General features: G+C 43.5%; 1 protein-coding gene across 1 annotated transcript in view; it reads left to right on the top strand.

The window, feature by feature from the left end:
• ALK (ALK receptor tyrosine kinase) overlaps window positions 1-26,720 on the top strand; it is a 572,354-nt gene that overhangs the window by 152,723 nt on the left and 392,911 nt on the right. Inside the window, exon 2 of the mRNA XM_070428933.1 lies at window positions 15,916-16,035. Within this exon, the coding sequence (XP_070285034.1) occupies window positions 15,916-16,035 (120 nt within the window). The remainder of the gene's footprint in view (window positions 1-15,915; window positions 16,036-26,720) is intronic.

Below are 26,720 nucleotides of genomic sequence, written 5' to 3'. Positions count from 1 at the left end.
CTGGTTAATTACACATTTTAGAATTGTACCAGAGACTATTGTTAAACTTCTAAGTCTATGGTCCCCGAACTCCATTTTATTTTCCCATTTAAAAAATCTGAAAACAATAGTCAGTTTTCTATCTCTGGCACAACTTAAAATCTTCATGATTGCTCAGAGCTTCCATAAGAACCTGATGGAGATTTTCTGCAGCCCTTTTTGCTTGGACCTGAATGTGGCAAGCAGAATAACTATAAAGAGCACAGAGAGGAAAACTGCATAGATCTACAAATGTGGACAGTGAGGAAAGCATGGATAGGACTTCTGGGGTGTGTGCTAACAGGTATTGCCTCCTCCCCCCCAACTCTGCCCAGTTCAGGGTCTGGATCCTCAGTACAATCTCAGTGAATTTTAATATACCTGAAAAAGTACCTTTTTATCTGGTTATATTCCTCTAACTTTCATCTTCTGATTACAGCAATTTCTCAATAGTGGCAGATTTAATAGTCACATTTTCTATTATTTACAAATGACTCCAAATTGCATGATATACAATAAATTGTCATTTTACTGAGATAAGAATTTGAAGGTCTCACACTATTAGGCTGGGTGTGGTCACAAGTCACTTAGTGAGTGATTGCTGTTTTATGCCTACTGTGGCAATGCATTTTAAGAAGGTAATAATAAGTTATTCAGGGATGTAGGGATTCTAGAAGTCTCTGGATATATCTGCACAAAAACCAAGGGTGTACCCTGTGTGCATGGCCCAGGGAAAAATGATATCTCTCCTTCCCACCCTGTGCTAATCTTTTGTTAAATTTGAGCAATTAGCAGGGACATGACTTCACCTTCCTACAGCACCTTTCCAGGTGCACAGTTGTTAGCGATAAAAGTAGTATTATCTAATTAGCCTGTGCTTCATTTACCTGCTCCAAATATTTTCAGTGCTTATTTCTGACTGCTTCTCTTGAGCTGGATTGACATAGGGCACATTATCCTGATGAGATGGAAACCTGTGGTGTGCATTTGGAGATACTCGGGGAATTCAGGAAATATTTCATTTTCCACCCAGAGGTTTAATGTTGTGTAGATGCTGCCTGAGTGTAACTTACTCATATTGACTATAATCTTTTATTCAGCAGGCTACAAAGCTTAGTTCCCTATCCACCTGGAGTAGTGGCCATCATGCCCAGTGCTGCCCAAAATCTCCAATGACAGCAAGACCTGGGAAGTCCTGGGAGATAGAGTGTCACTTGCAGACAGAGTCCATTATCTTGGAAGCCACTCCTGGAATCACTGTCGAAAGCAATTTCTCAGAGATAATGCTCAAACCTTAGAAGGCTCTTCCTGCCACTATGATTGAAGGGACAAGGGAGGAAGCCAAGCCATCTTGGTCGGCAAATGTCATCAGTCATGATGAGCCACTAATCTTGATGAGACTTCTGATAAGACTCTGGTGTGATGAAAGATGAGGCAGTGGATGGCAGTTAACTCTGTCATTTGTAATCATTACTTTTGGGCCACTCAGTACCCATCCTGTGAAATTATTTTGTGCATTTCTCAGAGTAGCGAAAGGAGCCGAATTTTACCCTTTTTCTTTGGTGGAGCAGCCCAGCAGTTATAAATGCTTGAAGGGAATGTCCTAGGGCCCCATCGCATCCAACTTCAAGACCCTTACCCAGATCACCTGCATTGTGTGGGTGATGACAAAGTGTTGGACACACCTGCTCTTTTCCTAACTGCCCACAGAGTAAGCCCAGAATTCTTTTATGGCTAGCATCTGTATTGCTGTCTCAGATGTTCCCAGGGCAAGATGCAGAGTGGATGGCACTCTCTGTGGCTTCTTGCCGTGTAACTGTGGCCCAGAGCTTCCTTCCCCAGCAGTGTGCATTGGTGTTGCATGTGCTACAGATGGCCACCAAGTATGTAGAAGAGATACCAATCTGTTGAACCCTCAGCACTCTGAGAAGCTGGATTGCACCAGGAGTGGCTGAAGTGCTCTGTTCATTTGCCTCTAACTATGGGCAGCTTCTATTTACCCAGTGAGCCATACAAATATTAGCATTTTCTCTGTGTGTCATGATATATAAAAAGGTTAGGAAGCACTGACTTAACCTCTTTGGTTTTCATTTTCCTTCTCTGGAAGTTGGGCTTTTATTATTTTATTTGTTTGTTTTTTTAATGTATTAATTTGTTTTGCTGCAAAAATCTTTATTGTTTCCATTTGGTCCAAGCATGGGAGAGGGCTCCATGGTTGTTAAAAGCATGGGAGAGGGCTCCATGGTTGTTAAAAGCATGGTAGAGGGCTCCATGGTTGCAAAAGCCAGACAGCAGGGGTTCTAGAGGGACCTCTGAAAGGCCTCCGGGCTCCAAAAGCTCTAGTCATGCTTGAGAGTGAACCTGTTGAAGAGATACTCGCCCAGCCCAGCCTGGGGGCCGGCCGCCTGCGGAGGTGAGTCAGGTGTCACCCATCTTCCTGATGAGTTTCACCTCCTCACCCAGGAAGTGGTTCTCCAGGAAGTCACAGAGATGAGGGCCTGTAGGTAGAAACAGGGCATGCAGATTCACAAGGGCCTGGTTCAGGTTCCTCTCCAAGGCCAGGACGGCTTCCATGGCGTCCTGAGTTTTGCCCACTCATCTTGGGGAGGCTTCAGCACGTCCTGGAGTGAATACAGCCGCCACCGCACTACTTTTGCATATTTAAGAGACCTCAGCGCCCTCAAGCTCGAGCTTCTTCTCTGCCAACTCTCAAGAGAAGCAGCCTACGCCGTCCAGAGCCACATTGTCTGGGTGGAAATAGAAGCCTAGAGAGAGGTAGGTGTGGGAGGCCCACAAATGCAGGTTGGCTTAGCGATTGACAGCAGCCTCCGCCTCAGTAGAATAATTCTGATGAGTTTGGGGGCTCATGGTTATTTGGCAATAAGGAGTTAAGGTAAAAAACTGGTGTTGGCTGGTCTTGGAGGCTGAGGATGGCTGAGGTGGTTCCCAAGGTAGTGACTGGAAAAGAAATTGGAGGGTGGTTGAAGGCTGGAAGAAGGGGCGTTCCTGGGTCTTTTGAAGCAAGTGACAGATCAGGGAGACACCCAGATTTGTCTGAACTGTAAGTTGGGCTTTTAAAAAATTATCCCACAAGACCATTGTGAGGATCAAATACTTGAATGCATATGGGTGGGCTTTAAGAGCTGCTGCACATTTATCAGATGTTATCACTGGCCACAAAGAGAGAGGACTCTGTCTCCAGTTTTCCCTCGTTGGCTGTCCCTTTGAAAGTGGGATGGAATTCCACTTTAAAAATCTTTCTGCATCTCTCATCAAAGTTCAAGCATTGACATAATACATTTTCTATAGTTTGGGGTTCTTGTGACTTCCATTAAGGAATCTATCAAGCAGAAGTTCCTTGCCTCCTTGTCCAGTGGTGCTGAGGATACACAGCAGTGTATCTGCCTCCCCTGGTCTATCTGCATTTGGGACCCAAGTCCACCCAGGCTCAGGCCTCCCTTCCTGCTATTGACCAGCCTTTGCTCCCTCTTAGCGTGTGTTGCTTTGGAATGGAAGTTTCCACAGTTTCAGCATCTGTGCTCTAGGGTATGAGCTGGCTGGTGTTGACCCCCCAAGTAGTTCCGAAGAATGACTTCACCTCTCTCCACTCAGTCCTCAGAGATCTCATGGGTTGAGAGGAACTCCCTTCTGCCCTCTCTTTATCAGTCCTTAAGCCAAATTCTACCTGACAAGTGTGTGAAAACCAAGTCACAAAACAATCTATAATAATAAAAGCATAATATGCTAATTAGACTGGATGTCCTTTCGGACGTCCTTCCAGATGATCTTCCAGACAAAGCAGGGCTGAGAAGGAAGTCCGGTCCCGGGTGCCAGAGGGAAGCCGGTGCCAGCAGCCAGGGGAAGGAAGGCCTACTCTTGCATGAATTTTGTGCATCGGGCCTCTAGTATACAATAAAATGTTAACATTTGTTTTGTGGATGCTGGAGGTATGGGCCATATTTTATTTTTTTCTTTAGACCTTCCTGGACTTTTTCTGGTTTTCTTTAGTGAAGCTCAGAGTGTATTAAATTATATTTCTAAAAGATGCACTCAAGATGTGCTTCATGAAGGCAAATAACAGCTCCAACATTCCTTCATACTTACTGGCTCAAAATTACTGCCTCTGCTTTCTGAGCCAGGTGGTTTGGAGGGTAGAAGTCAGGAGGGAGGGAGAGGAGGCAACGTGTGGGCCATTGAATTTCCTCTTTTCAGACATTCCTTTGGCAGCTAATTCCAGGGTGCTCATCTGTATGGTGGCAGCATGACTTTCGTGTTTTCCCCAAGGTGTTTTATGGTCTTTTTATAATGGTACTTTGAGTAACTTTCCCTTGTAACTTCTAAGTAGGGAAAAATACCAGATGCTTGCTTGCTTTCTCTGCACTTTGCTTTCTTCTTTGTTTCTGCCCATTCCTTATCTCTTCTTTCAACTTCCTCCCTCTTCTTTTCTCTCTTTCCCAGCTGTTCCATTTCATCTCTTCACCTACTATTTAAAGCAAAATAAAACCTGGCAGTGAGAAAGAAAGGATTTGGTATGTTAGCCGGGGCCATGGTGAGGAGAATGCAAATACAGATTGATCATTAGGAGCTAGGTGGCTACAAGAATGGTTCCAGGGGCAATTTTATCCCTTTACTTTTCCAGAAGGTAATTCAGGTTTCAGATTGGTAACAACGAGCATATCTTCATTTAACTTCACCCTTAAGGTTAGGGGAGGATTGCCTGAGAAATCAATGCTTAAATTGGGGTCCTAAAGTGGATGAATAGCGTTAACTAGTTAAAGAGTGGGATGGGGGCCAGAGAGGTCATTTGTCCTCAGTGAGGAGAACGCTGCAGATACCTGTGATCTGACCTGCCTTTCTGCTGCATGTAATTCAATGTCTCTTGACATTGAATAGACCCTTACCCTCTCTGTTTTCCCACCCCATCTAAATCTTTAGTTAATTCTACTCATCTAACTTTAGGACCCCAGCTCAAGCACCAATTTCTCAGGCAACCCTCCCCTGGCCTTAAGGATGAAGTCAAGTCCTTCTTTAATACGTTCTCATAGGGCTGTGTATCTCTCCTTTACAACACATGCCAACATTGAGACGTTACAAGGATTTGTGAGGTGGTTGGATTGCTGCTCCACCACACTCTAAGCTCCTCAGCCTGTAAGCTCTAAGAGGGCAATGTTTAATTCTGCTCACTAATGCATCCTAACTGCCAAGGGAAGAGCTTGGCACATAGGAGAGACTCAATAAATATTTATCAAATGAATTAATTACTCTTAGCTCCGTACCTTTTGGCTACAGGACCTTAGGCAAGTTACTTAACCTCTCTGCGCCTTAGGTCCCTCAATGGAAATGGGGATAATAATTCCCCCATTCAGAAAATTGTGAGGTTTACACGGACAATGGTTGTAAAGCACCTCATCTTGTGCCTGCATACAAATAGGCACACACATGAAGTCATGTTTTTTTTTCTTATTTTCTTTTTCATCCCTGAGTATTGCAGAGTAGCAGTTTAAAGAGCAAAACTTCATGGACCCCTATTTCCTTCCCCTCCTCCCTTCTTCATTCCCCTCTTCCTTGGTTGGGTGAGGCACAGAATGAAGGGTCAGAAGAGCAGATTCTTGATTTTTCATTAATGAGATGACCTTGGCTAAAGCACTAGTCCTTGCGGTGTTTCAGCTTCCTCATATATGTGGTGGCAAGACATAAATAAATGGTCTTTACAGTCTTTCCCCACTCTCTCACCCTGGGTCCCTGCATAGGGCTCAAGGGTAACACCGACCCCTGATATTCACAGTACAAGATGAAAGGAAGCAAAGGGGAAATGCAGCACCAGAACCAGGAGAGGAAAATTAGGCTGTTGGCCTATCTATTTTTAATCCAAGCTGAGTTTATTTTAGTAAGACAGGTGAAGAATGTTTTAAAATGCATCATTATGACAATGCCCTTTGGTAGCAGCACAAGGATTTCTAGTGTATCTTTCTTCAAAAGAGCCTGAGGGCTTTGTACACACTGTCTCATTAATTCTCAGAGTGTCTCTACAGTTGGACGGGGAAGTAGATGAGTTCTGTTTTATATGCAGAGAAACAAAGCTTCCAAAAGGTTAAGTAGCTTACCCAAGGTTGCACGGTAACATCACTGTTCCCAGGAACCCAGGTCTGTCTATCCAGCACGTCAGCCTGTGAGAGCATTCTGCTTCCAGGCTCTGGAAATGTGCCCACCTATGGGTGAGGTCTTTATTCTGAGCAATCTGATATTTAAAGTGTGGTTTCCTGGAGGACAGTCTCTTTTTTCTGAAATGAGAGGGATGACAAGTAGATAAAGAGGGATTGAGAAAAAGGAGGGATTGAAAGGTTAGAAGTTAGTAGAATATTTTTCCCCTCTCCCTCCTTCCATCCCAAACATCCTTACCCTGGACCAGCTAAGACCCCATCTCAAGGGCCAAGCATCAGACCTGGTTGCCATGGAAACAGTGCTAGCTGAGCTTGAGGCTCCGGAGAGCCAGCTGCATTGACTAAAGGTGTGTGATTCTAAGTCACCTTCCTGGCTGACCTGAAGGGATTCTGTCATCCCCACTTAGAATGTTGCAGGCATCTGCAACCTGATCAATCTTTCTGCTGTATTTCACTCAGGGTAGCTGTTCTCCAGAGCAGTCAACATCATTTCTAAGAGGTCTGTGTTGGAGAGTGGCATTCCTGGTCAGTCCACATATCAAGCATCCTCGGTTGTATGTCCTATCCTGGTTCTCACTCTCTGTGACCCAGGGTAGGGCTGTTGTGCTTTCTGAGCCTCAGTCTTCTTGTTTAGAAAAGGGGCTAACTAACAGGATGATTATGGGGATGATGAGAGGGAATGGTTCTGAAAGGCATCAGTGAGTCATAAGTCATGATGAATGTGTTTAATAGTTAGTGCCCATTCTCCTGCGCTCACCAAGTCTTGTGAAAATGGGCCACGACCTTCCCTTGGGTCACCCTGGTAACTGTCTCTTCCCAACTTGACACATCAAGTAAAGAAAAGAGCCAGGTGTTTCTGGACAGTTTGTAGCTTCTTGTCTAATTTACTCAGAAACTACGGACACTCGCTTGCTCTGAAAGAGAAAAGTCTTTCATTGATGGACATGGTTTTCCAAGCTGTCAGGTCTTTGTGTCACTTGTGCCCAGTAAAGCTTTCTGAGATCACAAGATGAAAGGCCTCGTGGCAGTTCAAAGTCTTCCTTTTGATTATTATTCTAGTCAACATATTTTGTGAAGAGAAAATAGGCTTGATCATCAGAATGGAGTAAATTTCTTAAAGAGCAGAGTACAAGCAAGCCACAAAAATGGGCTCAAAACAGATAGTCATGTTGCCCTGCTAAGGGAAGTACTCAGGCGTGTGTGTGTGTGTGTGTGTGTGTGTGTGTGTGTGTGTAGGTGTAGAATCGGGCCACCTGGAGAGTGATATCCTCTTAATTGTCTCTTGGATTAGTACTAGTACAAATGTCAGTCTTCCTTTGCTACCACCCGAGAGTCCACCTTGGCTAGGTAGGAAGGACCAGTGAGTAAGAACACTTGGAACAGAGGTTCCAGAGCAAGAGAAGACATTACAGGGCTCACAGGCCATTCAGGAGCCCTTGCTTGGGAAAGTGAGGTCATCTCTAGATAAGTAAAAATGTAGCAACTTGGGACACAAATTCTGAAGGGGTAGCATAAAATCTCACATTGCCTTTATTGTCTGGTAGCCTGTGTAGACATGATCAGGAGATGCCTCTGATATGACCCTCACCTTGACCGCGGGAAGCATATTCTACATGAGACTAAACAACAGCTCCCATGAAAAGTTTTTTCCCCTCTTTTTTCTAAATATGTGAGCTTGAGATTTGTAAGTCAAATTAATATACTATTATACTCCATTGTCAGGATCAACATGTTTGATAAATGGCCTTTCTGTCACTGCCCTAAGTGATAATAAGCAATGGTGGTTAAGGAGGTTAGGTAAGTCCAGTTCAAGTTTTATTTTGGCCCACACTGAGTCCCAGTTCAACGGCTTTCATGGGGCTTCAGCTCAGGGAAGATGGGAAACTTTGGAGAAGGTGGGATTTGGATTGGGCCTTTAAGAAAGGGTAGGACTTAGGATAGCAGCGGGTAGGAAAGGACATTTTAGCAGAGATCAGCTTGGCCAAAAGTTTGGAGACTTGTGAGTAATTGAAACCATAGAAGGTGGAAGGATCCTGAGTGGGAAATAAGGCCAAAAAAGTAAGTAGTGGTCAAAATGTGAAGGCTTCAAATTTCAGCTATTTCTACAGTAACCGCTTTGTCCCTTTTTAGTGTGGGTCTAGTGTACCTTGCAGGTAATCCACTTCCCAAGGGCAGGGGCCGACATAACAACTTCTTTGTATCTCCCTCAATAGTCCTTAATGCCGTGCCTGGGGAAGGGGTGCTGCTTTTATTGACTGACAGATGTGATTCACCACTGAATGAACTCAGTAGTTACATGCAGTTCCTTTTGGGGTTGTAAAGAGGCAAGAAACTTGTTCAAATGAAACTGTACAAGAGACTATTATAGCAGATAATAATTTTTGCTTCAAGAATTGAGCTACCAGAAGAATGCGAACCTTCCCTGGCAGTGTGGGAGTGGGGCTTAGAGAGAGGTGAAGTGCAGTGGCGGCCGTTTAGCTCCCTGACACTAATAGCTCCTCTCTGAATGAGCCCGCTGGAGGAGAAGTGAAAGCAAACTGGAGAACTGACGATGTGTGACCCGGAGAGGACTTGAGTGAACGCTGGGTCAGCCTTCTCGTGTTCCAGGCCTAGAGAAGGTGTGGGAGGTCTGTGTGTTTAGGACAAAGGCCACATCTGCTAACTTTCCACTTTAACCTTCAACATCACTGCTGACTCTAGTCGTCATAGAAATGCACTGAGAAGGTTTCTTTGGCTGAGCAGGGATGGGCTAAGCATAGTGGATACTGAAACCAGTTCCCTAGGGCTGCCCGTCCCACTCTGTGCCCAGCCTTGCAGTGCCTGCTCACCACCACCATGTGACCCATTAAGCTTTGCTTTGTGTGACACAAAATCATTGTACAGGAATGCATTATGAAGTGTGTTTTCTAGTGCAGGGGAAAACCAGCAGGCTGTCACTGATTGTTTCATTGTTGGAAGGAAAGTAAATACTTAAAATGTGTGTACAAGGCAAGGCAGGAGCAGTTCCAAAGAGTGTTTAGAAGAGAGGCATTTTTACATCTTATTGATGTAGGTTTGTAAAACATGATTACTGCTGAACCTAGGGCATTCATGTAAATAACCACCACGCACACATCGCTCTTTATTATTTATGCCAACACATGTGTGATATTTTCACTAGATTATGTACACTGGCTTAGGAAGAAACAGACACAGAGTGGGAATTAGAGATATGGCCAACTGGCTGAAACTGGGATAGCAGAGATCATGGACAGTTGGCAGAGCTAATAATTAAGCAGTGAGTCATAGAGTGGCAGCTCTTTGGGAACACTTTAGGTTTCTGGACATTGCATTCAAGATCCAAAATAAAGGAGAGGAACCAAGACTCCCATTTATTATGTATTCTGAGGCAGAGATAGGCGCATAAAACTTCAAGAATGGCATGACTGATATTTAGAGAGTGCATCTTGCACACTTTCTCATCTGGCCCTTCCAAAACCCTGAGAGTTGGTAGAGGGGACATTATTCTTGTCCTTTCCATCTTGTTCAGAGCACCGAGGTTCCACAGAGTATGTGATTAGCCTACAGATAACAGTTTTCTCAAGGGCTCTGGTTTCATTCATTTGACAAATATTTATTGAGTGTCTACTATGTGCCAAGCATGGGGATGTAGCAATGACTAGTGCAGGAGATACACATTAAATAAATTAATATAAATGTAAGAAACAATAAATGCAGGGGAAGGGGATAAAGAGTAGTTTGTGGGGAGGGACATTTTTCTACAGGGTGATAAAGAGCTGTTTCTGAGGAGGTGGCACTTGGGCAGAGACCTGGGTGGAGAGAGGGAATGACCACCTGTGCCTGGGGAGAGGAGCTCACCAGGCTGCGAGCATTACCAGTAGAGTGTGCTTGGTGATTTTGAGGCACAACAAGGATGACCATGGGGCTAGAGCTCCATGAGCAAGGGTAAAATGGTTGGATGTGAGGTCAGAGAACCAAGGGTCCGGTCATGTGGGGCCTTCAAGGAGTAGGCAATGGCAAGAAACATGAAAGCGATTTCAGGGCCACAGTGTCAATCTAACTGCTGTGTGGAGAACACCCTCGAGGTGAGCAATAGTTGAAACAGGGAGACCAGTGAAAGGGCGAGGGTAGGCCCTCCATCTTGCCCCAGGGTAAGGGCTACGCCTTCCATCTTGCCTCAGGGTAAGGGCTACGTCCTCCATCTTACCTTGGCCACGTGCTTGGCAAGGAGCTTCTTCCCGGAAGTCTAAGACTCTGCTAGCCACACCCAGGAACAAGACACTGACTTGCGCCTGGCCAATCGGCAGAGCACAGTCCTTTCTCCTCCCCTTACTATAAAACCCATCTCTACTCGGGGTTCTCTCTCTCAGCCACTTGGCTTGCCGTTGTGTCGGTGAGTCTGGTGGACGGGGAGCTCAAGCTAGCTTGAAATACAGATTCTTATGCTTTTGCATCGGATTGGCTGGCTTCCTGATGTGGTTTCTTGGGGATCTTGAAATCTGGGCATAACAACCAGCTTGGAACTTACAGCAGTGGTTAGGATGAAAGGTAATGTGAGAGAGATGAGAAGGAGTAACATTCAGGTAAAGGTTGTTGGAGAATTGATGTGGAGTGTGTGAAAAAGAAAGATGTCAAGGATTCCTCTTTGGTTTTGGGCCCAAGTAATTACATTCTGAAATGGGGAACACCTGGGGTTCTGGTGGAGTGACATTAAGCATTTATTTTGCATATGTTAAGTCTGAGATACTCATTAGGCAATACAATGAATATTTCAAACTGGCAGTTGGATATACCAGTATATTATGTTGTTCAGGGGAGAAGTTGGGCATAGAGATATAAATTTGGTAGGGCTAGTATATAGATGCGATTTAAATCTGTGAAACTAGATGAGATCATTTTGAGCGTAAGTTTAGATGGAGAAGAGAAAGGGCCCAAGCTTCCCAACTTTTAATAATTGTCAAATAAAATAAAGGGCCACCCCACAAAATCATTCTCTCTCTCTCTCTCTCTCTCTCTCTCTCTCTCTCTTTCACACACACACACACACACACACACACACAAATCCAAACCAAAGCTGAGCTTATTTACATGTCATGCAAGGAGAAATTCACTGAGTATTTCTCTAAGAAAGAAAAGTTAGAGTTTTTAAACCTTAGGACCGTGGTCGGCAAACTGCAGCTCGAGAGCCACATGCAGCTCTTTGGCCCCTCGAGTGTGGCTCTTCCTAAGCCTTAGGAGTACCCTAATTAAGTTAATAACAATGTACCTACCTATATAGTTTAAATTTAAAAAATTTGGCTCTCAAAAGAAATTTCAATTGTTGTACTGTTTATATTTCGCTCTGTTGACTAATGAGTTTGCCGACCACTGCCTTAGGAAGAGGAGTATAAGGTGGTTGTGCTAATTCAGAAATGAAAATTAGCACTGTGGATAGGAGAGAATGAGTTCCTAAGTCTGTATGTGATTATTTAAAACAAGTCCCTTGTTCATTGAAGTCTAGGAAGGGTCGAATGTTCTGGGGTCACTTGGAATTCATGGTCTTTGATCTTTGTGAGCTGGTTGAAGCCACTGTAATGAAACAGTATTCAAACATGAAATCTCCTAGGCATTTGCTGCTGGAAAGTGGAGAATTGTTGTAAATGTTTCCCTCCATGTCCCGTGTGGTTCAGGGTTCAGGATCTGGAAGTGGAGCCGCACACAAATGAAAGAGAAAAGACAAGAGATAATTTGGGAATATTGGGGGGCCAGGCTGGTAAGTCCAACTCAAGAGGAAGGACTTCCACGGGTGCTCAGGCTGCGCCAGCCTTTTATTGGTTTGGGATACACCCATAGCCCTTAGGCAGGCAATTTCCAGTAACAGGCAGACAAGCCCATCAGCAAGGATTTACATAATAATAAATGGGGAAGTTGCTTCAGCTATCATTGTCTGGACTAACAATGAGTGCACAGCCCTGACCTTTGCAAGGGCTTCAAGGATCACCAGCATCCTGGGTTCCTTGTCCACACCTCTCTGCTAGTGAAGACAATAGGCGGTTTCCCACAGAGAATGATCATTTTGTACAGCCTGGAAGATGGGGAGGATCTGGCAAAGAATAGTAAAGAGGATTTGCCACTGAAGTAGGAGGCAAGGAGTATGGCAACCAAGGACCATGTGGTCACCGAGATATGAGGAATCCAAGAAGCGGGGTTGGCAGGGTCCAGTGCCACTGAGAAGACTAGTAAGTTAAAGACTGAGACGTGTCCATTGTACCTGCAAATTTGGGATGCTGGTGACCTTTACTTGGAGTAGTGGAGACTATTTTGATTTTATTGAGTTTAAGAGAAAATGGGAGGGAAGAAATGGAGACAGAGCATAGGCAAACATTTGAAGAAAGAGCAGAGTATTGGGACAGTGACTGAAGGAGAGTGTGAAGGTCAAGGAAATTGGTATATATTTGCTGCAGATGAGATTGATGGTAGAGGGACAAAATTGATGTAGGAGAAAGGGGGAACTATTGTGAAAGCAGATTCCTTGTTAAGGGATGAGATTAGCACCCAAGTAAAGAGGCTGCCACTGCTAATGCGTATACACAGTACAGGATAGGAGAGAAGGTAGCCTATAGAGGTACTGATACCTGTAAGCCGGGAGATCTGCTTTTTCTCAATGAAATAAGAAACAAGAATACTAGCTGAGAATGTGGAGAAACTGGGGGATTTGGAGGTTTGAGAGGTAAGAGAGAGTTGGAAGTGGTGGTCCTGGAGAGAGGGAGGTAAATTGAGCTTGTCAGGGAATGCAGTAGGATTCCCCGGCATACCTGAGGGTTCTCTTGAGGTTTGTGGTTATGAATTTTAAAATGAGACTTGTCAGCACTGTGGTGTATTTCTCCTCCCCTTCTGTTTCCCTCCCCTCCCACCACCACATTCAGCTGCTCAGGACAATTGTGAAGGAGGAAAGAGGCAAAGAAGTTGCATTGTTTGCAAGAGAATTGTTATAGTGATGAACCCTGGCATCTACTGGGGACATGAGAAAGTGAGGTGCTTTGAAAAAGAGTGGCATTAAGAAGTTGGGAGTTTCACTCTGTCTGCACACCCTGTGGTGCCTGGAAAGGGTTCAGGGGAAAAAAGCACAAAAAACCTAAAACAGTGTTTATCTGTGGGCTCTCATTAGTGTCCACATTCCAAAGTGCATTTCTTTCCTTTTTCTCCTCAGGTGGTGTCCATGGTAGCCTCAACTGGTAGCCTGAAAGCTCTTGCTCCTACTTCCCCTTTCCTATCTGTTTTACCCCTCTTCCCCAGCATCCACCGTACACTCTTCTTGATCCAGTGGGTCTTAATTCACACTTTCATCCCATACATCCGTTCTGGTCAGCCCAATTTCACTCTAAATTCCTCACATTTTCAGAGGAAGCACCCCCCCTCCCCCCACCCCACTAACAACAAATAAACAAGCCTTTTCTCTTGCTTAAATGGATTGCTTCTCTTGGCATCGCTTTTCTCTGCTGGGATGAGGGTGGGGAGGGGAGGCAAATGGAAGGAAACAGGAGCCTCTTCCCTGCGCTTGTTAAACACAGAAGTGCTTCCTTCTTGATGTTCTAAATTTATAAATATTCCATGAAGTTTGACTAGAATTCACGTATGCCTTAGTGCTTTCAAAATTGGCAAATAACTTCATCCGTACTGGCTGTGTTTTCTTAGTCTTTTCCTTCTAAGGTGAGGAGGCCCGACCTTTTGGTTTATCTCTCTATTTGTACCCCCAGCCTCATGCAGTAAATCACTACCCACCTACCTCTGAAGTTCATGTGAGCTCAGCCTGCTGGCAGAAATTCTAAAGTTTCCTGTAAGGGAGAGATAAAAATTTCTGCTTTCTCTCCAGTATTCAACTTTGAAGATGCCCAATAATTTATTGGAATTTTTTTATACAAAATGCTTCAAGTTTATCTTTAAGGATGACCTGCAGTGACGCCCATGGCTCTTGCTGGACCATGATTCAGTCCTCAGAGCCCTTCCTTTTGAAGATTTTAGATTTTTTTTTTATCCGTGAATATATAACCTGGCCCTTGTCCATATTAAAAGTCATCTGTCATTCTGTGCCCACTCATAGATTCATAAGTGCTTCCTGAAGTCTAGCCCCATCTGCTTGGTGCTTCACATCCAGGAAGAAGTTAATACCATTCCCAAACTATATGTTTAAGAAAAATGACCTCACTTGGAAACCAGGAAATATAGCTAGGTTTGATCTTCCTGTTGCTTCAAAATTACTTAAAATTTGAGCTACACTGATGACTCAGACACAGAAGTGCTAATTTTTATTCACATGAAGATCATTGTAGGGGTTAGTTGCCAGAATCTTCTCAAAATCCTCACACTGTTGTCTTATTCTGGAGAATGTTCAGTGGTGATCTCTGACCTTAGCCATTGCCCTTTGGGGGCCCTGAATGGCCCTTTGCAGAACTCTAGAACACCTTGCACAGTTTGTGGGGGTCCATGAAGGGTGGTGGAAATACTGTGTGTGATAGCATCAGACCAACCTGGTCTGTTGACTCTGGTCTCTTGCTTACTCACTGGGTGGCCACTGTCAGAATATTAAACTTCTCTCCACCTCAATTTCCCTGGCTGCAAAATGAGGAGCAACGGTCGTACCTAACCACAAGGTTGTAAAAAGTTCATGTAATCAGACATTTAAAGCACTGGTCCATATGTGCTTAATTCATATTATTAATTCATTATATTATTAATGAAAGTCTAATAAAGTCAAACCCACCCCCATGTAGACCTATCCGGACTTGGGCCTCCCCTCTCTCAGCCCCGTTGCCCCTCTCTATAGACCCGACCCCTTTCAGTGCATTTCCTCTGGCCCATTTTGTAGAAATGCTACCAGAAAGATGTATTTGGGCAACTGAGCTTATTCTCAAACCCCTTCTTTAACAGAAAAAGCCTTGCCTGTCATAAAACATTAGCAAATGGTGACTGAGTTGGGGATTTCAGGGAAGAACTGCATTAGAGCATGTAATGCCTGTTCATTTGATTTGTAAATGAATTTAATTTTTTAAAAGTCTAAGAAACTTAAACCTGTCCCCAAGTAGACGTATATGGCCTCAGATGAGATTACTTTTCACCACACAAAACCCACTTGATGTACTGTTACACAAAAAAATAATATTGCTTTTGCTCTTTTTCTCTCAATCCTTTTTTCTCAAATACAAATGAGCAACATTAATCCTTTGTGGCTTTCTGGACACTTGGCTCTGGGAAAAACCCATGACCTAGTTTTTTGTTTGTTTTTGTAATGTAATTGTCAAAAACTCATAACTTGAGTGCAATTTCAGATTTCTCATTGATAAGGCAATAACCCAAATAAGCAACATTTAATAAAGTTACAAGTCTGAACATAAAGTATAGTAGAAGCATTATTTGGATGATATGAATCGAAGTTCTCTATAAAGTTGCACACGTTCCTGGGGTAGAGCTATTAGACCAAGCCATGAAGTGGCCTGGCTTCTAGTTCATGTCCCAGAAGTCTTTGGCAGGCCTTGGTCACAAGATTCAGACTTCTTAGGTTTGGCTGCCTTTGGTAGCAAGTGTGCGTTGAGATCCTCAAGTCAATTCAATGTTCTAGTGGCTTGGTCTTTCTCTCCTTATTTTCCAATAGATGTCATGAAAGCCTCTTATACACTTTCTTTTAAAAAGTGATATGAGTGACAGCTGAAAGACACATCCCAAACAGATGGGTTATTATTCTCTCTGTTTTTATGTCCAGGTCACAGCTCCTTAGAGTCACCGACAAACCTGCCTTCTCCTGCTCCTGATTCTTTTGCATGGAATCTGACCTGGATAATGAAAGATTCCTTCCCTTTTCTGTCTCATCGCAGCCGATATGGTAAGTGTATTTTTGACAGTTATTTGTGATGTACAATTTTCATCTCATAATTAAGGAAGCTGTGAATTTCAGTTTGTTCTCCATGGCTCTCTATGGGTTGCTCAACCGCCCAAACGCAAAGGAAGTCTCTCTGTGCCTTTAGTCTTCCATCAGCACTCAGGCCAGTCCTCTCCAGACTCAGGATGCATTTTGTATCCTGAAAGAAACTAAAGGCTTTGTTGCTGTCGTATCTTATTGCCCTCCCCCGCCTCGCTGCCCCCCCCCCCCCCCCCCCCCCCGCCAAGCCTTTATGGTATTCACAACATTCCCTTACCAGTCATTAGATATAATGCTTATTTGCATTTTGACTATGATTTTTCAGATATAGGATTCTAACCCAGGACTGTTTTTAATAATAGAGATCTCTTGAGAAAAGATTGTTATTATGAGGGTTGCAGGTCCTCTAGGGTCCTCAAGTGACTCCCTTACATTTGAGTGTCTCCTTGAAGGTGCCTAAACACATTTCTAGATGTGATTTCAGTTCATTTGATTCTGCAACAACCTCAGAGATAGAGGCCACATCCCATTCCATTTTAACACTTGTAGAAACTGGACTTAATAAGATCACACAGAGTAGATTCTCTAACTACAAAACCAGAATTCTTTCCTTCTAGTCACTTTGTCTCCCAGGGATCTGCCTACTCAGCCTGCTAGGTCCTGCTCTAGGACCCCTCGGGAGGCCATATTTACCTGATGTAGGATTCCTTATTCTTTGTGTGCTCATCCTAACAGCTCATGGGAGCTGGACCTCTGCAGAGGAAAGAGCAGCTTTGGAGGAGAGCTAATGTATTTCCAGGTGGATATTTTTTCTTCTTTTGAACTCCTCTAGAGTGGACCCCTTGAGGGCAGGCACTAAGCTGTGTTTGCTCCTCACTCTGTCCCATCACATAGAAGACACTCATAAAAGTTGTGCATGACAAGTGAATGCAGAAGGCTTCCAGGGAGGGAACTCACGCATCAGGCCTGATTCGATGAAGCGTTTATGAACCCAGAACAGCACTGAGTTCTAGATCCCTTCTGGGCATGTTTACCTATTCCTGATGCTCAGCCTCTGCCCTCGGGCCTGAGCTATTTCAAATGCACCTAACAGAGATCTCCCACCCACTGCTGTCTCTCATCTATAATGCAGTTAGTCTTGGTTAATAGTAGCTGTACCTTTCATTTCAAACTTAAAAAAAATAAATGCATCAAAAACCCTAGGGCAGGTTAGGGTTATGCTCTGCTGGGAGGTTTCCTGCTAGTCCTAAGCCTCCCCAGTGGGAGAGGAAGATCAGTAGTTGTCAGGAGAATCCAGATAAGAATTACTTGTTGATGTTATTTCAGCCAGACATTGAATGTCATCTTATAATAAGGGCAAGTGTCTATAAATAATTGCAATCTGGTCCTTTGTACTGTTATTGCCTTTTAACCAGATTTGTGATAAAAACCAGTCTGGATAAAATTTTGAATTTGTTTTCAAAGTCATTCAACTTTTATAAAATACAGAATGTCCAAAAAGGGCAGGTTTGCCTCCTGCATGACTCAGAGAAGATTGCATTCATTCTCTGTGGCCGTAACCTTGTCATCTAGAAACCTCATGATTTCCCTTCTTGAGAGAGGAGAGGACCCAAACCATTGGCCAGACATTGCCTGATGCTTAACGGGAAGGCCAAAGTCAGCACCATTATTGCTTTTGACTCACAGGGTGTGAAGAGCTGATTCTTGACTGCTTGCTCCTTGACTGAGTGCAGCGGTAATTCCAGAGCCTCTCCACCTTCTTACCATATTTAATTCAGCTTAGACTGAATTAAAGACCTACCTGCCCCCACCACCATCTCTGTGTGCCTGGTCTAGTGCCAGATGCTGGAGTTGATACAAATATAACTGTGAGTAAGACCTGCTGCTGGTCTTCCAGAGCTCAGAAAACAGAGACATAATTCAGTAGGCAGCTAGATTCATTGCCACAAAGAGTGCCTTTGGGGCTCACCCCAGAGCACAGAGGTTGAGTACTCATGCTGAGACCTACTGCAGAGCAAACTAAAGCCAGGGTTAAGGCCAAGACTCCTGTCTCCTTAAGGATGTTTGTGGGGGCTCAGCCCATATCTCTGTATGAACTGAAGAGGCCACCAAGATCAGTGGTGATAAATCCGCACCTTCTAGCTGCCTGCCATGAAAGACATTTTAAGAAATATTAACAACTTCATTAATTTTAAGGCCGCAAACTTGGGCGGAGAAATTTGACTGGAGAATTGCTGCCTAAAGGGGTCATTCTTCAGACAGTGAGAAGTAACCAAGTCTCAGTAAGTCGATGTGGGCACTTGAGTGGTGGAGTTTTGTGCCTGGCTGGCTGTTGCCACCTGCATTCTGGGGAGGAGTTGTGGGCAGTGACGAGAGTGGGCATCCACAGCCTGACCACAGGCATCCCGACTAGACAGCTGTCTCAGGCCAGCTGTCCAGACCTGAATGGAGTATGGCTTTCTCTTCATCAGTGTTTTATGAGAAGAGACGAAGTAGAGAGAGGCTAATAAGATTTATTCACCCCCAGCCTATAATTATCTGCTTGAGGAAAAAATTTGACCTATCTTTTGGAGGTCTCCCTATATTTCTTCTAATTTGCATTGGGGCCTTTCATGTTGTATAAAATATATTCTCTTCAGTGGCATTTGGTACCCGATTTCAGTTCTTCCTCGCCAATTGTCTTGAACGATGGGAGCCTGCTAATTTCATCCCCGACAAGCAGAGAGCTGCACGTTCATCTCTAAGCTTTGGAGGAGGGAAAACATCTAAAGAAAGACTTTTATCCTTTTATCATCAGCTCTGCTGCCTCAAGACTGACTTATAGGCTTGACTACAAGGCTTGGGCTTTAACTACTCACTCAAATAAAATCTGTTCCAGCCCTGCTGAGGTTGCTCAGTGGTTGAGCATCGACCTATGAACCAGAAGGTCATACAGTGGGGCCTTGACTTACGAGTTTAATTCGTTCCGAGACCGAGCTCGTTAAGGAGCTTGTTAAGGAGCTCATTAACTCAAATTACTCTGTCAACTCAATGCAAAAAATCGGCCGAGAGACAGCTGGTATCTCAGAAAACTCGTTAGTTGGGACACTCGTAAGTCAAGGCCCTACTGTAGTTTGATTCCCAGTCAGGGCACATGCCTGGGTTACAAGCTCAATCCCTGGGACGTGTAGGAGGCAGCTGATCAATGATTCTCTCTCATCATTGATGTTTCTATATCTCTCCCACTCCCTTCCTCTCTGAAATCAACAAAAATATATTTAAAAAGAAAATCTGTTCCAGCCAGCAGCTCCAGGTGCTAAGAGATTAAGGCCACTAAAGGGTTTGATGACTCACTGGGGCCACTGAGGTCTGGAGCCACAGAACAGATGGTACCCTGCCCAGCTGTAATTCATGTTTGCCCACTCTGGGTGTGGGAAGAATCTGATCAACATTTAAAACATAATAACCAAAGGTTCTGGGCCAGGTGAAGAAGAGAAATAATTTTCATATAGGAAAAAAAAGTTTGATACTTTATAAAACTCTTTCATACACCCTTTTCTCACTTAAACTTATTATAAAATTGTGGTGGGTAGATATTATTTTATAAAACGTTTTTATAGAAATGTAAATTGAGGGCCAAAGAAGTTTACTTATATGCTCCCAAGTTATGGAGCAGGTGGACAGTTAGAAAAGACTGAACCCAGATTTTCTGACTCCAAGTTGGGTGCTCTTTCTACCACATCACAAAGTGAATTAAAAGATAAAGTCTCCTCTTATGAGGGGGCCCTCATTTCCTAGTCAACCTGGTGTTTGGACTGAATGACAAGTCTGATATTCAAGATCGGCTGTAGGATCAAAACTTGATTTCCCTAAATTGAGACTGTCCCAGGTATGCCAGGCAATTCACCTCCTCCTAAATGTGGGTATAGCCCCTCTCTGCCCAAGCACCATGGTCTCTCTTGTCTTCCTTACCATAGACTATAGTCCCTGTTAGTAGTTGAATTGTGTCCCTCCAAAAGATATATTGAGCTCCTAACCCCTAGGACCTGTGAATGTGATCTTATTTAGAAACAGGGTCTAATCACACTGGATTAGAGTAAATAGACAAAGACACACACAGGATAAACACCATGTAAAGATGGAGGCGGAGATTAGAGTGCTGCATCTACAAGCCAAGAAAGGCCAAGGAGTGCTGGCAGTCACCAAGAGCTATGAGAAAGGCATGGCACAAATTCTCCCCTAGAGCTGTCAGAGGGAGCGTGGCCCTAGTAATGCCTTGATTTTGGACCTCTGGCCCCCAGAACTGTGAGAATAAATTTCTGTTGTTTTAAGCTGCCCAGTTTGTAGTACAGTGGGGCCTTGACTTACGAGTGTCCCGACTAATGAGTTTTTTGAGATACGAGCTATCTCTCGGCCTATTTTTTGCTTTGAGTTTCGAGCTAAAATTCGGATTACGAGCCAGCTTCAGATACCCCACTGCTAGTTGGCGCAGCAAACGTCACAGTAAACGCCACAACATCAGCCCAGCATCACGTGTCATTGTAATGGTGAAAATTGATTTGACATACGAGTAATTTGAGTTACGAGCTCTTTCACGGAACGAATTAAACTCGTAAGTCAAGGCCCCACTGTACTTTGTTATGATAGCTCTAATAAACTAATACAACTTTTCATTCTTCCAGTCCTCAATATGCAGAACATTAACTCCTGGGAAAGAAAGATTCCTCTTAACACCCCAGCATCAGGGCACAACAAAACCATTGCTGGACTTTAAATAAAAGTTCTATTAAAACTTTGTCTGCTTCCAAGCCCAGGGGACCATCCAATTTAGGGACTGATGCTTTTGGAAAGAAAGAAAAATTAGACATTTTAATTACTTTCCCTGTTGCCACTAATCATTTTTTTATTGAAAAGATTGCATAATTAAATATATTTCTCCCTCAAAAAAAATTGACCTACCACTAAATAAAAAATGGAAAACAAAAAGGCTCTCTAGTCCCCTGTAGGATTTGCTTCATAACTCAGGAAGCAAGTCTGTTTGATCACATTTCTGAAATTACATATTTAATGTGGCTAGCTGTAATCAGTCCTTCCACCCTCAAGAGCCTGCACCAGTGAAAAGCAGCTCCCAGCTCCCTGGTGGACCACTGTCAGGTCTGAAAGCTTTCATACCAATTCTTCTGCCCTAATAGGCCAGGACTTCTGTGTCTCTTCCCATCCCTACTCCATTGAGCTGGAAAGTCAAGTGTTTTCCTAGTCTTATGCCTCTGTGTGTTTATCTACAACATTTAAGCAAAAGGCCTCTGGATGCATTCACCCTAAAGACTGAGGCCCAAAGGGGACAGCAAAGCCGCCAGTCATACGAAACCAAGAGCAGGGAACATTGTCACCCTGAGGACCACTGGCCTGCTGGGATCCAAAGAACTCAACCCATGGAAATTAAATAAAAAGCAATTGGCTTAGGTGTTTCAAGGAGAGATTTGTTTAAAATGCTCCACTTCATCATATGTCTTACTTTTCAAATGATGACACATAGAGCCACTCAATAAATACCAACAATTTATTTCTACCTTAGTAGCAGATTAGTAAAAAGAAGCAGAAAGGAAACAAGTCAGGTTAAAATATAATAAATGATTCACCAGCTGACACAAGGACAAGAAAAGCAAGTCAAAAGAGATCCATTTAAAACACTTGTCGCATCCAAAGAGGGAAAAGCATTTTTGCATCCCTACCTACATGAAGTATTTCTCCCTGAGAGGTCAAGGAATCCACATCTTGTTCCATTTTGCATCCCTAGTATGTAATCCAGTGTTTGTCCTCGGTTGGGTTATTAATAAGTATATTAATAAATTGCAACATTTGCCGAACAATCCAGGAGCAAACTAGGAGTCTATGCAAGTCTCTCAATTCCCAACCTGGAGCTTTTCAACCCCTTAGGATCTCTGTTTTATGAAAAGATAGAATGTTCCCAGCAGGCCTCTATTCCTAAAGTCATTCTAATTCAGTGGTTCTCAACCTTCCTAATGTCTCGACCCTTTAATACAGTTCCTCATGTTGTGGTGACCCCCAACCATAAAATTATTTTCATTGCTACTTCGTAACTGTAATTTTGCTACTGTTATGAATTGTAATGTAAATATCTGATATGCAGGATGTATTTTCATTGTTACAAATTGAACATAATTAAAGCATAGTGATTAATCACAAAAACAATATGTAATTATATGTGTGTTTTCCGATGGTCTTAGGTGACCCCTGTGAAAGGGTCATTTAACCCCCGAAGGGGTCGCGACCCACAGATTGAGAACCGCTGTTCTAATTGGTTTCAGGACCAATTTGTTTAAAGGGAGAACAGTACCTGGGCTGGCCATACTTTGGTTTAGAATTCAAAGCTGTGGCTTTAACTACTTTGGAAAGGCTTATTTCATCTCTTAATCTTAAAAAGCATATTCAGTAGACATGAGTGAGCTGAGGAATTTTTGTTTTGACAGCTTTGGGACATCTGCATATTATATACAGAGCATTTCTAACCAGCCTAGAAAGGCATGTGTCCAAAACATATGCAGGAAAATGACTGATCAAGAGTGAGAAAAATGAGAGGAAATCCTCTTGAAATGAAATGTTTTGTCAAGAGCAACCTTGTATGCAAAACTTTATATCAGAAGAGACCTCAGATTAATAGGATTTTAACTAGCATTTGAACAGACGACTAGAATAATTTGGTCTATGAGAAATTCATAAAAATTGCAAGCTGTCAGGACCCAAAGCAATCTGGTTAAATAGCCTCATCTTACTAATCAGGAGAGAGGCATAGAGAGGTCAGTGATCTGCCTAGGGCTGATGGCAGAGCTGAGATTCAAACCCAAGCCCTGTGGGCCCACATGTAACCTGGTATCTGCTCATTTTTGAGATTGGCATCAGAAATGAACTCCTTATTCACCTCCATCCTCCAGCAGATCCTCAGCAGCAGAGACAGAAGAGTAAATGGGAGGGTCATTTTGCATGTTGTGAAGTAGAGGCTGTCTATGACCAACAGCCTCTTCTCATTGTTGTGGATGCTGCATTCCTCAGAGCTGTCTGCCAGCCTTCTGGTTTCAGGAAGGATCTCATTTGGATGGATGTCATGCTGAGCAGTGTATGTACTACTAGGGTTTCTATCATGCCCTCTGGAGCCTGCTTAACTCTGTTGGAGACCCCACTTGTATGGTCGCTTTCATGATGCTTCCTGGAAATCGAAGGCTGAGAACTGGACTGGAAGTCCAATCTGAGTTCTGGTCTCCACACTCTTACTTCTCCAGACCCTAGGCCACTCCACTTTGGCCAAGTCACTCCTTTCACCTTCAGTTTTCCCATCTGTGAATGAGGAGGCTGGGCTAGTGACTTCAGAAAGCCTATGATTTTAATTACTTTCCATTTTCTGTTCTGGGATGATGAGCAAAGTCCCATTTGTTTTTTCTGTATCATCTTTAGGGCCATCAATAAGAGAAATGAGAATTAAGCTTTTGATGCCTATGTCCCACCATGTGGGCATGCATACTATACAGCATCTTCCAAGACTGTCTTCCAAGGCTGTGTTTATATAATTGATTGATTGAAGGAGACTTGGCCCTTCTTAACTGCAGATTGATTATAAGTGAGATAAACAGATGTCTTGAATTGGGTGATTGGTTCCCAGATACATTCTAGGGAACAAGCTGGTAGGAAGCGTATGATTTCAGTTCTAGGGCCCCATGACAAATGAATAGTGGTTGTAGGAGGGGACAGGCAGGGGCCAGGTTTGGTACTTAGTTTTATGAAGTGAATGATCAGATGTTGATGGCAGCTGGTGGATTAATATCAAAGGTGACTGGTGGGCTAAGTGCCTACTTGGGAGATAACCTAGAAAGGGGGCAGTAGAAGCCCCTAATTATTTGAGCCTGGGTTGGAAGTCAGGACTCTTGGGATTCTGTTTTGGCCATCTGCCCAAATAAAATCATTTTATTTCTCCACTTCATTTTTTCATATGAGGAACTGAGCCTAGAGAGGTTAAAGATGAGCTTGCAGTCATACCACAGAGCCAGGGCTAGAATCCAGCTCTCTTTACTCAAGGTCTAATGTGACTTCACTTCCAAAGGGAAGCTTGGTTAGCATGCCGAAAGCAAAGATTGGGTAAGGACTTTCAACAAGGTTTGCCTTCAGTGCTGGGCACTCTCCTCTGCCAACAGACCCCTGGAGCCACCCAAAGGGCCACAGGGTTGATGGCTATCATTTCATACAAAATCACGTGCGGGTCACTGCTCTACTAGTAGGTGCTTGATGTACAAACTGCATTTAATTCTTCTCACAATTCCCTGAGGTGGTTTCTGCTTTAATCCCCATTTCACAGATGAAAAAGTGAGGCATAGAAAATTTAAATGATTTGCCCTGAGGTACCCATCTAGTAAAGTGACTGAGCTTTCATCATGAGCAGCCTGACTCCTTTCGTCATCGATGCTCCTAATTATTCCCCAGACACCGGGTATCCCCTGAAGTTTGGATCTGAAACAGAGCAAGGGAGGAGGGTACCTGGGTCCTCCAAAGTTAAGTCAGTTCATCTAATCCCTCAGTTTCCAGTGGTAAATCTGGGGCTCAGGGAGACCAAGGTGGTAAGAACATCCATACACAGCATCTCATTAAGAAAGCACTTCTACATTCATGTCCTTACTTGGTTGTCACAGCAGATACTGTCTTTATCAGCATAATTATTGTGATAAATATCTCAGGTTTATACACACAAAAAAACTAAGATTCAAGTGGTTAAATGAATTGCCCAAAAGCAGAAGCTGATTGGCCCAAAGTTGGAAGAGTTTCCAAGAATTCTCTAGTGATTTTTTTTAACATTTTAAAAATTGATTTCAGAGAGGAAGGGAGAGGGAGAGAGGGGGATAGAAACATCAGTGATGAGAGAGAATCATTAATTGGCTGCCTCCTTCATATCCTCCTACTGGGGATCAATCCAACAACCTGAATGTGTGTTTTGACCTGGAATCAAACCTCCTGATTCAGGAGTCAATGCTCAACCACTGAAACACACTGACCTGGTTCTGGTGATCTTTATCCTTCACTCCTAAGTCACTGCTTCCCTCCGTCTGCTCTCACTGGATCTTCTGGCCTATGCCAAGACCTGCTCTCTAGCAGGAAGCTTTCAGCAACCATCAAAAGCAGCTTGTTGGCAGAGGAGTACATGTAGGATGAGAGAACCCAGAAAGCCTTACTGGAGATTATTTGAAACCAAGTCATGTATGTTTTTGCTAGTTTATTCCAGAAAAGCACACTCTAGATTTTTGGAAATTTCCTAATTCTTTAAGGTATTGTTTGTTTGTTACCCACAATTTTTAATAATAATAATAATAATAATAATAATACCAACAATAAAAATCACAGGGTTAGGAAATGGGTTTTAGTACCAATTTTGCAACCCACCCATTAATCATCCTTGGACGAACTTCATCATGTCTCTGGGCCTCAGTTTCTCAATGGCAGATGGTTCCTCATGACCCTGAAAGTCAACAGTTGGGAAGTTCTGGAGAATCACTTAGGAAAAGGAGACCCTGCCTTGTGCCTCAGGATTGTGGCAACTTAGGAAGTTCCCTGAGCTGGGTACTGTCTTTAAGGACTGACAGTGCTTTGAGAATGCTGATTTCTAGGACTCTATATAATCACCTGTAGCTTCAAATATGAAGCTCTGTTATTTGACTTCTCAGAGAACCGTATAATTCACCTGCAAGAGAATTTCCACATCTGCATATGACTCTCCTTGTTGAATGCACAAATCAGGCTTGTCAGGAATACATTGGCATCTGTCTATGCCAGCCATGAAGCAATCCAGCCTCAGCCCAAGTATGCCAGTAAGGTGAGCCTGAGGAGGTGAGAGCTGGTGATTTAGTAACTGACATTCAGCCTGGCCTAGGCCTGGTGCTGCTGGGAGAGGATGGCATTTGGCGAGGCCTCCACAGTGAGTAGAAATGCCCTCCACTCTGTGTGTGAGGGACTCTTTGACCAGCCACATGACCCTGGGAAAGCCATTTTTCTTGCCTGGATCTTGTATTGTTTTTTTTTTTTTTCCCCATCTGTCCAATGGGATTGATCTCAAATGTAGTTTCAAGTTGTAATAGCCTCTGACTCTGGATATCACCTAAAGTCAGACTTACCAACCTTTCATGTTATAACAAAATTCTCAGGAATGGTCATCTGCCATCAATTGGAATGCCATACATAAATACTATTTCTCGTGGTAAACACAAAATTGTGTTTAAAAAAGGCGTGACTGTATGAATTCTGAATCAGCTGGGAATTTCTCAATTCCAAGTACATGCAGCATCTCCTTGAGTCCTCCAAGCAGTTCTGGGAAGTTAGTCTTACCACTGAGATGACCAAGTCTGAGAACGAGGGGGAGAGCACCCCCGCCCCCATACCACATAGCTGACAGGCGGCAGAATTGGAGTCAAATTTTAGGTCTTGTGCTCTATCCCTGAGAAAGATGATATTAAGATCACTTAATGAATAACTCAAGTGGGCATAGATACATAGGAAAAAATTGTAGGGCTGGGTGGTACCATAGAGACCACCATTTTACCAGTGAGGAGTGGCAGACCCAACATCAAGGCTATCTGCATCATGGCAATTAAGCATCAGGTCAAGGTAACTAGAGA

This window comes from Myotis yumanensis, unplaced genomic scaffold (assembly GCF_028538775.1).
Source record: "Myotis yumanensis isolate MYYU_CA2020_CCGP unplaced genomic scaffold, mMyoYum1.0.hap1 SCAF_11, whole genome shotgun sequence".
Lineage (NCBI taxonomy): Eukaryota > Metazoa > Chordata > Mammalia > Chiroptera > Vespertilionidae > Myotis > Myotis yumanensis.
This window is presented reverse-complemented; position numbering and strand designations above follow the sequence as displayed.